Source organism: Daktulosphaira vitifoliae, unplaced genomic scaffold (assembly GCF_025091365.1).
Source record: "Daktulosphaira vitifoliae isolate Bord-2020 unplaced genomic scaffold, ASM2509136v1 Scaffold_5, whole genome shotgun sequence".
Lineage (NCBI taxonomy): Eukaryota > Metazoa > Arthropoda > Insecta > Hemiptera > Phylloxeridae > Daktulosphaira > Daktulosphaira vitifoliae.
The window spans coordinates 20,910,122-20,923,887 of NW_026099576.1; the positions used below are offsets into that span (position 1 = coordinate 20,910,122).

A 13,766-nucleotide genomic window follows, 5' to 3' on the forward strand; every position below is an offset into this window, starting at 1 on the left:
AACAATGTACTAAGTTTTGCTAAATTTGCTAAATTATTTTTGTTTATTTTATTATTTATTTTAATTGAACACTTTATAAGTACTCAGTTTTTAATTTAAGTTAATTGTAAAGGAGTATTTAAGTGTATCCATAACAATTATGTACACTCAAATACACCCGTGAAAGAAATTTACGACTGAATGATTAATTTAATTAATTTTTAATTATTAATAGACTAGTATGTATATTATCAAGTGATTGAATAAATTCCTCCGAGTGGCATTATGCAGATAAGATTTTTCACGTTTAAATGCATATTAGAGTTACTTTTTGTCTGATCAAAAAAGATCATCCTATGTGAATAGCTAAAATGTTTTATCAAACAGCTAATCCTCGACAGTTTTTCTTAATGAATTCACTTTTTACCATAGTACAGATTTATACATTCGTAAATCGTCGCCAGTCTCTCTATAAAATGAGATAGATAGTGTTATCAATAAGAATTTAAACTTTAAAACTATTATATATAGTTCAATAATCAGTTTTGGACAATTAATTAACTAATTGAAAACTGATCTACTACTTTACTTTTTTCATTTCTCAATGTTTTATTTTTTTATTTATATGAATTCTCTTATATTTAGCACTTTTATGGATTCTCAAATTTCTAATTTTTTCATTTCTATGGCTTCTTTTATTTTGCACTTTTATGGCTTCTCAATGTTTTATTTTTGCATTTATATGGCTTCTCAGTGTTTTATTTTTGCATTTATATGGCTTCTCAATGTCCTATTTTTGCATTTCTACGGCTTCTTTCATTTTGCACTTTTATGGCTTCTCAAATGTTTTATTTTTGCATTTATATGGCTTCTCAATGTTCTATTTTTGCATTTCTACGGCTTCTTTTATTTTGCACTTTTATGGCTTCTCAGTGTTTTATTTTTGCATTTATAAGGATTCTTTTATTTAGCACTTCTATGGTTTCTCAACGTTTTATTTTTTTTGTGTTTATAACATACTAAAGATTTAAATTTTCATGGCTACTTAAAATTCAGTGTTTTTAAAATAAAAATTGAAAAAGGATTTTAAATATTAACCAGAAGTAAATTGATTAATTTTTATATTGAATGGAAATATTTTATAAATATTTCTAAGTTGATAATATCAAAAATTAATTAATTTTTGAATACTTTTATGAAATAAAATAAGTTTGCTGGAATTTTACATCAATTTGATTAGTCAAAGGTTTTTTTTACATCGGTGCATTTAAATGTCTTTTTAACCATCTATAGGCAAAATAAGTCTTTATACGTATAATAAATAATTTTATTGCTAAGCAATTTTTAATTATTTGTACAAAAGCAATTTTTACATATTAATTGGTAGATAAAGAATTTTATAGATAATTACATTTTTTTTTGTCCCACCTAAGTTTTTGGGTCATTTATAGTAAAAGTAAATTTATAGATACAGTGTAACTATAATTTTTGCAAACTTATTTAACCATTTTACGTAAACCATAAATATAAATATAAAATTATTCAGTAAATTATTTTTATGACACATAAAAATATTAGTAATATAATATTACGCGAATATATTAAATAGAAACATTATAAACAATTTGTGATTAGAATAATAAATTGAATAAATGTATCGTTTACTAGAAATTTATACCTTTTTTTGCGTATCTAATAAATTATTTAAGTAAAATAACTTATACAAACAAAAAGTGCTTTATATTATATAAATATATAACAAAACAAATTTTAGCTTAAATAAAACAGTTTTTTAATCTTTGTAATATATCTTTTAAATTATTTTATAATAAACCTTGGATTGGATAAATGGATTAACAAAAATTTCTCTGTACGTCGTTTATTATATCCCAACTCGGGACCAATTTTTGTGTTTGGTCATTTTATTTTTACTCAACTTTATTTTAAAAAAAGGTGGACTCGTTTAATTAATTTGTCAAGTCGAATTTTTTTGTCAGTTCAGTGTAGATAATAATAAAATACATTTTTGTATGTAAGAAAAAAAATGATATTGCTGATAAAATAAATACAAAAAAATTTGTATGTCTGTAAATAGCTAATGATCGTTGATGATGGGTTTTAAATATTAATTGAACAGTTAATATAATAACGGATTTTAATGAAAGAAATGTATTTAATGCCATATCACATTAGAAAAATATCAAGTCAACTTGTACCATCTGTTTTAAACAGTAAGCTACTTAATCATTCTGAAATTTATGCAAGGGCTATAAATTATGACAGTAAATTATTTCTTAGATTAAACGGTTGGATAAGCTGTTGTAATATTTTTTACTTAAAAATTCGCATTAAATATTACCATGAATTGAAGAAAAAATATAATTAAATTGAAGGATTTAAAAAAACAAATTTATTTTTAGAAATTATAAACTTTCGACTTTACCGAAAGCGAAAAGCTTATAATTTAATTTATATTATATAATAGTTCAAATTCTAAACTTACTTGTTTAATTTGTTGAAATAAGATTTGAGGATTGTAAGGATCAATTAAAATGTAGCTTTTTTAACCTCTATTAACTTTTATTTACCGTACAAGTAATGTTGTGAAAACAAAAATCTTAGAGTTATTAGTTTATAGTTCTAGTTTATCATTTTAAAGACTTACATCATTTCACTATTAATTTTTACGACAAAAAATTAGTAAGGGCTAAAAAAGTTTTTATATTAATTTTCTAATAAGATTCTCTAAACTTATAGTATTGATCTAATTTTAAGAAAATATTATTAAATTCTAGAACACTTCAATATACATTTGCAATATGATTACTATTATAAATTATTATTTTCGTTTATTTTTATTTATCAAACTTCCTAATATCCCACCATATTTAATATCAAGAATCAAATAATATATTTCCAAAATAATTTCAAAAGATTCATTCTTTCTTCTATGATACCTTTCGACCAGCTGTCAGTTATCTACAAAGTTTGCAGATCATACTTAGTTACGGCAATGTAACATAAAAATTCTTTTAGTGATAGTTTGCAATAGCTGGTCTTATATCACTACTTCCTACAAACAATAAAAATCGGCTGTAATATATTGATGAAAGTTTTTACGCACATATTTTTATTTTAAATGTAATTTTGTGTGTAATACAGTCGAAGTTATCTCTGATGCATCAAAACAAAATTATTATTTTATTTAATATGTTGCCATATTACGTCTGAATATATAAAAGTATAATAAGTCAAAAATTATATATCTCCCCTTTTAAGTAGGTTTAAGTTTGATACTTCGTAGAATAATCATTTGAAACATTTCAAATATTAAATTAGAACTGACGGAAATTTTTAAGTAAATATTCAAAAAATAGAAATATAATAAAGAACCAACGAAATGAAGATGTCACAGATAAAATTTCTTAGAGGATAAAAAAATTTAAATATATATGGTTTATAATAACTATTTTTTGTAAAAATATAATAAAATATTATATTTTATGTAAATATTCACATATCCTTCTTCTGATACAATATTCGTGTACAAGTTACCCTATTACAAAGGAGAATTATTCTTTCTTTATATAAGAAACGTAAAAAAGTAATAAATACAGAATTATAAAACTGTTGAAATTATTCCATGTTCCATATTGATATTCTAGTCATTTGGATCATTGCTGGAATAAGTACATAGCTGATCAAATTTATAGGCATCTACGGTCACTTCAAAAATAGATTAATAAAAATTGTATTAAAAAAAATTTTAATTAAAGACATTTGACCAAATTTTTCTATTATTTCAGAAAATTTTGTTCGGTCAATGAAAATTTGGTGTCTTAAAAGATTATGCTAACATCACTCCAATTAACATATTATCAATATAATATTTTTCATTTAAAAAATTGCGCTAGTACTTCGCGAAAAACACTATTAGATTTTACGACAGAGAATTGAAAACTCGTTAAGTAATTATTCATTTAGAAGGATTTTCGCAAATTAACTATTATTTTATGGTGTGGTAATAGCTGTTAACACTCACACAGCATTTACTGATGCAATTCTTTGTTTTAAAACAGCCGCAATTACACTGTCTTAAGTGGCGGAAGTAAAAACGAGTTTCTAGAGCGAGGCTCATCGTGTATATATAGTTGTTCCGGTAATTTGAATTAATGAACGGTCCCTTCTGTTAATTACATAGAATTTTCCGACGTAACCCAATTAGCCACACCCTTGTTAGGACCCAATGCACAGATCTCTTGTCGAACAATCTTAATAGCCTGCTATAAGTTATTTGTTCGAAAATGATAGAAAGCAACAATCAAATAAATACCATTTTCTCTTCAAATAGAAGGACAATTTGTCGAAAAACTGTTTCTCTATGCTATCACTTTGAACTAGAAACACGTGCTGAAAATTCAAAGGGATCGAACATTTTGAAAAGAAAAAAATAATAATTACACTCGAACAATTTTAGTAACATGTTGTTCAAATAGTAAGCATTGTTTAGGAACAAATGTCCGTTTTTGTGTCAATAAAGCTTCATTTATAACCCAACGAAATCGCCTTACCTACCTCTTAAATGAAGGTAACGAACGGGATAGATTATATAATTATCGGTCATGTAGATTTTGATAAAAAATAATTTTGTAGTTGTAATACAGTTAGCTTTATATTGCTTGTAATTTATTTTTCTTTTATCAAAAAAAAAAAAAAATAAACAATGAGAACTATATTTGGAACTATCAAATACAATTCATGAAACAGATCATCAAATTTAATTGACTATTCACTATAATATTTTAAAATTTAAAACATAGTTTAAAAAAACACGCTATATAATTATTAAGTATAGATAAAAGTTATGATTACTTAAAGACTATAGCATTTACATAAAATTATTGAGAAATAATTTCAGCAAGTTTGCAACTATACAATTTTTCAATGACTACTATTGTTAAAAATAAAATTTAATGAGGTTTTATTTTTTGACAACTATAAGCAAATGAAATTAAATAGATATAAAGTGAATATTTATCTTTATGAAAGTAAGATTGTACAGGAAAATTAATTGGCACACCAAACCCTATCTACAGGATATTGTATTGGAAAATTGAACTCAAAAACTTTGTTAATTATTTATTGGACGAGAGGTGAGGGTATATATATATAAATTAAAAACACAGTACACAGTCTGAAGTACCTTGTGAATTATTGAAGTATAAAAATATATACATTAATATTTAAAATAAATCATTTGTTATGTAAAAAAAATGAATACCCTTTCAGTTTTACATCAAAGCTAAAACTTCAAATCATATTATCTATTTTTATTAAATTAAGATTAAATAAATTAGTTTAATATATGTTGAAACAAAATAAAATCTTAATATTAAAATAAAAGAGAATATAACATGTAAAATAAAAAAGTACTTAGCGCGGTGTGAAGTATGCATTAAAGATATACTCTAGTACAACCAGTACCTGTACCAATGTCTGTTTTCTGACTGTTTTCTTAAACAGTCGAATAGATATTATAATAAATTAAATTTAGATCATATTATGATATTTGTAGGACAGTATATTATTTCCTTAATTTTGATCATTATCTAATAAATAAGTTAGTTAATTATGTGTGTTGCCAGTCGATTTGTTCAAAAATATTAAAGTTGACACGCCTGTAAAATATAAGGAATGAACTTATAAAATACTTCATGAATGATAAATTGAGAACATATTGAACTAAAAGATACCAATAAAAAAATTCTTAATATTATTTTTACATATCGGTTAATTAAGTGTTTCATAGGTAAATCACATTTTTAAAAGACTGTATTATCTTAAAATATGATTTAACAAAAGTGATTTATAGAGCTATTTAAAATTTTTCATTTTCAAGAAAAAATTATCATTTCCGAATATTAACACCATTACTTAGTATCACGCGTTCAATGTTATAGATACGAAATAATAGGCTGTTGCGTTGTAATGGGCGTCATTTTACCATAAGAATACATATATAAATCAAAATTGTCAAATTTTGAGTCACTACACTACTTATTTGCTTACATTGCGGTTTGTGCTTAAATAAAATATAAGTTCTATCGAAAACAAGTAAGTATATTGCAAGTTTACATCAAGTAGCCAAAAAAATTAACAACCGCAACAATGACATTGGACTGATTGGTTGGGTTGATGTCTGATGAACTGATGTCACGAGTGGATAAGGGCTTCTTACTCTTTCATCCTCATTAAGTCTCTTGGACATTATAAAGGACTGGGATACGCCTGTGATAGTAGTCCAAAAATTTAATGTGAACAAATATTTTTTTCTAAATACTTCATCAGTGTTAACACGTATTAACAATAAATTACTAATTAAAAATAATGAGTCTAACTATGGTTACAAATGAATTTTGATTAATTCCGCAAGACGTAAAAGATATATCATAAATTACAATTTTTCGAATGCATTTGATATTTAAAAACTAGTAGAATAAAAGCTCTTAATCTAATCAATCCCAATAATAACTTGTTTTTTTAATACGCTCTGGGCATTGTCATTATATCAAACAGTAATAATCCGGTGAGCCCAATATTTTGAACCACGTGCGTTTTACAATATATTCAAATCTAAGTGCATAATACGCATGAAATATTGCCACTCGCATGTTTTGGGGATTATCGGACATTAGGGTTTCACACATTTGTACAAAACATAAACTGCACGGTACGGTTAATTCAGGACGATAATCCATAAATACTCATTAAACCCGTTGAAACACCTTTTGGCCGTTCACCTAAGTCCTACATACCCACCACCTATACATTATTATTATTACTCTACCGGCAACTCCAACGGGCGGTGTGAAACTCGATAATTTGGCTTATGAAAAACACATAGAGTACATGCACACTCATGTGTTCATATAAATGTTATTCATTTGTATAAGTACAATAATGCATAGATAATTTATCACTGTTATATTAACACATTAAGAAGAAATTGCTGAATTCAGAACTTATGTAAAACCATGTATACTTCAATAGGAACAACATCAAAACAATAACACCCAATGTGCATGCAAATAATTTTAGTACTTCACATGATTAAAAAAATCAACAGTCATGGTATTATTGATATTTGACAATGTTCATAGAATGCACAATAACATTACGACTTATGTATTAAGTCAACAGAAACATGTAAAAATAAACTTAAACATTAATATTTGTAACTTGAATTTCTCTTTTATTCACTAAGTTTTCCGTTTATCATAAACCACTTAATTACTAGCAGAATAAAAAAAATTGTTGGGTTACTTTCAGTTCCATATTGTTATCAAATTATTAGTTATGTAATACTTTTTAAGCTCATTTTCTGCGCTTTGAATAATTGACCTAAACGTAAGGACAAAATTATTATGTTGTGTATTATTAGTATTGTTCAAATTATACATTTTTGAAATGATGAATTTAATAAAAAAAAAAAAACCAGTACAGGGGGTCGCAGCACAGTGGTGACGTGGCATAGTTGGATCAAGTATAATGATATCTGACATTGATTAAAATCACTATAAAAAAAAGCACTTCGATGCAATTCTTTTGATAGTGTTTAATTTTAAAAAATTGGTGGATTATTCCAAAAGCTACATGATCTGCTATTTCCTTATTAATATCCTGATTAAGATAAAGTATGTCGAATGAAAAAGGGATATAAATATTATTTCTCATAAAAAAATTGTATTGAAACATACATTTTTCAAAAAGTTATAGTATTATAAAGTTGAAAATGTAAAATATAAAATCGAGAATTTTAACACAAAAATAGCATACGGTAGCCAAAAAAAGGTAGCGGAGTGAGGTCGAGGCACAGTGTGGAGGTGGCATAGATGGGACTAATAATGATTAAAATCACTATTATAAGAAAAGCTTTGATCTAAATTTGTAAATAGTGTTTAATTATATGAAATTGGTGCATTATACCAAAATCAAAATGAATTCTTATTTCCTTCATTATTCCTGTTTAGTAGTTCTTTGATTTATAAGTATAATATATGAATAAATATTTATTATAGCAATTAAGTATAGTATGAAATTGATATTTAATGTTTTAGTGTTATAATTTTTACAGAGAATTTATAAAACTGTAGAAAAATTGAAGGGCTTGATACAAAACTTTTCAAAAAATAATTTGTTGTTAATTATAAATAAATGGAAACATGGTATTTTCATCAGAGTCAAAAATATACTTTTATTGATCAATTTTTCGCGCTGATTTCAAATTTGCAATTAGATTTTTTTTTATAACTACTAACTTTTAATATTATTACTAGTTAGTTAAAAACTATAGGATATATCTATATGGAATATAGTTCTGAATATATCAATTATAAAATTTATTTAAATATAAATAGTTACATAGAAATGAATTTCATTAAAATGATTCATTACGATATAAATACAAAAAATATAATAATTTTAACGAATTTTGAACTTTTTTATAATTTTACTAATAATAGTAATTATACTATTTTTCATCAAAAGTGGTCCAGCGAGAGCTGAGATTGAGCATATACAGACACAAAAAAAAAGCACATCATAGTAAAATTAATACCTTCTCAGATTCGCATAGAAGCTAAAAAAAAATTTACATTTTTGAACTGTTATAATATTTTAAAACAGACTCATATTAATGATATTTTAATAGTCTATACTTAGGGTATAAAGCTTTGTTTTAGTATGCTTTTTCTGAAAAACCAAAGTATAAATATAATTTTCAATTCAGCTTTTAAAAATATTCCGAACATTATTTGTCTATATCAAATTTAGTCTTTTATGTATTACAATTTAAAAATTACTGTTTTATATCATTGATTATATTTGTGTTTTAAGAAATATATTTGATTATTTTAATGAAATTGAAATCTAAAAATAAGATTATAATAGCTTATAACTACTCACAATGGCTTTTTTTTAGTAAATTGTCAATTCAAATTATCAAATATCTAAAATAACAAGAATACTTTTTATGTAGTCGAATAGATTGAATAACTGTCTAAAATTTTTACTATTCGAATAGTTATTAAATGATTATCGAATAATTCAACATAAAAGTATATATTTATTTTTAACAGAAATAAATTTAAAAAAATTAGAAACACTAAAATTTAAAAGAACTTTAAACTTTGTTTATAATACAATATATTTATTCATATTTTATTGTTTTAAAATACTTATAACACCACGTCTTTTTTATTTGCTTTTATTCTCTATAGCTACATGAGTTAAACTTAGATAATCAAATATTATACATTAAAATATGGTCACATTTTTAATTCAACTATAGTATCATATAAAAATGATTCAATCTAATATAGGGTAACTCATTTATCAACAACCACTTAATAAATCAAAAAATAAAAGTAATATTACGAATTTTTTACTTGCCATTTTTAAGTACAGATTTTTATAATTGATCATTCATTGAGTATATTTTATGATCATTCCAAATACTTTATTTAGGTATTAACTATATTTTTTCAAATGCATTAGTAACTAATTTATTAAATAGACAACGATTTAATTAAGAACAAATAATAATAGACTGGGTGTGAGGGCGTAAACTATTTTTATTATTAGTATAACTGTCATATTTCACTTACAAGAAATATGGGATGGACCTACAAATATTTAATTACATATCATTAAGAAATAAATAGTATTAAACGAATTCAAAAGAACATTTAAAATTATTATTCCTTTAAGAGATTTACATACAAAAATTAATAACAATATTTTCAGGATTTTCAAATTTTTTCCTAAATTATAGAACAGAGTTTCAGATTGATCGCATTAACATATTGATGATAAAATAACTATTTTATTGTCATTTAAATAATTATTTTTTTGTATTTCAATTACTTTATTTGCCTAAGATAAAGTATCAAAATAAAATTATTCTTATAAGACAATTCTATTCATAAATATATTGACTTAATATTATTATTTTATTAAAATAATAAATATTTATACAAATACTAATATGACATATTATACAAATTGAAATAGTTAATTAGTAGGCCGTTTTAGTAATTGAGGTTATAAACTCATGGTTTAAAAAAAATTAAAATACATATAATAGATTATATTATCATACACATCCTATAAAAAATTATTTACATAATTAACAAAATATTATTTTGGATTTAAATATACTCCAACTGTCATAGAAAAATAGATTTATACTATTAATATGTATTGTTTTACTAATAAATAAATGATGTAAAATAATAAAAATGATATTTGCGTATGACCATTTTAAAATCTACCTAATATTCAAACTAGTAATTTTAAATATTAGTATTTTTCTATAATGAAATTATATTCTTTTATTTTATTACCTATTTTTTTTTTCGTACTGAAACCAGACGAAGGAGTTCATTGCAATATATATCATGCCCAATATAAAAAATATATCGAAAGAGTAGTGAGTTGCATTTATTTACAAATTATATACAATCAAAAACAAAATTCAAATGGTGAAGAGGAAGCTTTCCAACAATACACAGACCTGCGTGAATTAAAATTAAAATATAATTATACAATAAGTGTACTAAATTTCGAATACACTAAAATAATAAAAAAATTCCTTGAATACTTGGCTATTATCATCCGCAAATGTCACCAATGTCATAAAAATAATTTGCCGGAAAAGTTTGTTAAATGTGTAATATTACTTGAAGATCAAATAAAAAATTCCAAGACTATGTTTGAAAATCTATGCAATGCTATGAAGTTTATAAGTTACATAGACATTAGATATTTGTTTTCTGAATGTACCGTGCCGCATGCTATAATTGAAGAAATCGATTTTATATATCAATTTGTCTTAGAAATAACTTTGGAGACCAGGTCTTTTGATCTCAATAAATCACCAAATGAAGAGTCTAAAATAAAATTTGATAATTTTATTAAATTTTATAAAGATACATCTATAATAGTTAAATGTCATATTGTAGATAATAAATATATCGACCCTTCTATAAAAACTCATTTGGAAAATATTGAAATTATTAAAAGCTCTAAGAAAAAGAATTCTTCCGATGTTGATTCGAAACCTCCTAATGAGTTTTACAACGAAACTATCAATATTTGGTACAAAAACTTAGGCTTTGAACAATTTCTTGAACCCATAATAGCTGAGTAAGAATTTCTACATTTAAATTTATTTTCTCATTTTAAATTTTTAACATTTTTGCGTAGTTAAAGAAAATAAAAACTAAACAACGACTTATTTATAATATTTATATTTATATCATCTATGTATTTAAGTAGTAATTAAAATTTATATTTTTCAATATAGATTCATACCTCCAATTGATCCAAAAACAGATCAAAATGATGGAATTAAAGCTCTCAATGTTATTCGTAAGGAACCTGGTTGGAAATCAATGAATCACATAAGTATAGTTTATTTTGGTAAACAAATAAGTGTAGCTCGTATAATAAATGATGAAGTTAGTAACATAAATTTTCGAATAAAAAAGGAACATATAACACAGTTTTTAAGATGTAGGTATACAGAAATAATTAAAGACTATCATACAATACTATCTTCTATAATGCATGTTTGTCTAAATGATGTATGTAACTTCTATTACAATTGTTTGATTAAATTATTTAACTCATTCAAGGAATCCGAAAAAATGATCGAAGGATTGTATAAAGCTATGGTTGCTTTAAATAGATCATCAATATGGAGTGTTTATTTGAGCTCTAAATCAAGTTTACTTAAGGTTTTTCAATGGCTCACTATTATTCTCAGTTTTTTGAAGAACAATAATTTTAATCTAGATAATTTTATGGATAAATATGATAATAATATAGTTATTATACTTAATGAAAAAGAAACTGAAATCATTGAAAAACTTCTTGACATTTTTATTACATTCTTAAAAGACATTGGTGAACTATTACGCAGTGATGTGGCACAACAGGGCGCTCGGTGTTATACAAATAAACGTTTAAATAAAATATGGGACTATACAAACAGTTTTGTCAATTCATATAATACATTGAATAATAATAAGAGTTATCTATATATTGATTGGCAATTACAAATTTTGCTTAACGCGTGTAATTATTTTGACAAATTTTGTGCAGACGTTTATAAATCTTGTTATGAAGATTTGGGTTTCAAAAAAATTTTAGACTGTCAACACAAAGAATTACATCACGATCTCATTCCATATACTGTAGATTTATCAACATAGTGTTCAATGCAGAATTAAGGCTAAGTTATATAAATATAAAAATGTATAGTAACTTTAACGTAAAGTTCCATTATTTATTCTTACATTTAATAATATTTTATTTCAAACACAATTTTTTGCGAATGTGTTAAAGCAATATAGATTGTTGTATTATTCAGAATATTTAATTTCGTTTTTAAATATAAAAAAAATAACTTGTTTAATTTAATTAATTGTAAAACTATAGAATATTTTTACCGATCGAACTGTAATTGAATAATCAAATAGTTTGAATAATGGAAACATAGTAAATTAGGTAGTTACTATTCATTTTTTCCTATCAGTAGCTTATAATTAAAAGCTCTATAAAAAATAATTAATTACAATCGATTAATCTTTTATAACTTTAGAATAGTTTAACAGGCAATTTAAATGATAACTTTTTCTGAAATATTATAGTTAATAGTTTTCATTTATGTGACACTATTTTTAAACTTATTTAGCTTTTTATTAGATATTTTGATAGAGTTTTAGAATTTAAAGTGTAAAAAAATAATAATCATGGTAAATATACAAGATTATCTTATTTGGTATTTATGGATGAATAAATTAATTAATAAACCTTATACTCTCAATTTAAATTATCATTTATGTAGTGCTTAGTCCCAATAAAACACATAAAGTTCAAATATCCCGAAAGACCGTCTTAATCTGTTTTTCATCTAAAGAACTATGGCATATTTCTTAATCTAATATATCACTTCATGCTAGATTTCCATTTCATAAAACGCCATATTATAAATTAATGTGTCATTACAACCTAATTGATATCCCTCTAAAATAAAACTAAAGTGAATTTTCTATCCGCTTGTAACAGATATTTAACAAAATTTACAAAATATTCACGTTTATTTTATGAGTAATTTATAATCACAATTAGCTGATATGTTACATAGGCTTTAAGATTAATCTAACATATTCGAAAATATTTAATAGACGTCTCAAAATGGTTAGAGTATTATTTTTTTTCACGAGCACAAAAGTGAAAAATTATTAGTTTTGTTATTCTATAAAACGGTAGTTTATAAATGAGTGATGTTATAATAACTCTCATGAATCATAAGATCAGTACGACATTTAATTGCGATAATAAGTATGTAATATTAAGATTTAATGCCTACGATCAGACGTGGGATTATGATACTATTAAGATATTAATTCCTACGATAATTATCATCTTTGTTCAAGATCTATTTTATATAAGACCTTTACGCACTAAACAGATTGTTTGTATCTGCCAACTGTCTATGAGCTTCTATTAAATCCATAATTATTTCATGGTCTTATAATCAAATAGTTATCCATAATAATGATGTATATAATATAAAAATAATATATAAATATATTAATTATCTAATTTTATAAAATCATTCACTTTTTTAGGATATTGTAGAAATTAATATGTGCAGTTTATTTCCAAAACATAATAATTTAAAAATTATTGTACAGCGGAACAGATTTAACTCTTATAAA

The 13,766-nt window shown here is 23.9% G+C and overlaps 2 protein-coding genes across 9 annotated transcripts in view; one reads left to right on the plus strand and one right to left on the minus strand.

Moving 5' to 3' along the window:
• Positions 1–13,766, minus strand: part of LOC126907957 (lachesin-like) — a 77,254-nt gene that overhangs the window by 31,545 nt on the left and 31,943 nt on the right. The window lies entirely within an intron of this gene.
• Positions 1–13,766, plus strand: part of LOC126907928 (uncharacterized) — a 134,793-nt gene that overhangs the window by 26,039 nt on the left and 94,988 nt on the right. For 2 of the 7 annotated variants that reach the window (XM_050689629.1, XM_050689623.1), the window contains exon 1: positions 10,299–11,184. The exons of 2 other annotated variants lie outside the window; for them this stretch is intronic. In XM_050689629.1, the coding sequence (XP_050545586.1) occupies positions 10,355–11,184 (830 nt within the window). In that variant the 5' untranslated portion in view covers positions 10,299–10,354. Of the gene's footprint in view, positions 1–10,298; positions 11,185–11,344; positions 12,516–13,766 lie in introns of those variants that run through there. 3 more of the 7 variants (XM_050689632.1, XM_050689626.1, XM_050689631.1) reach the window with 3 other exon arrangements.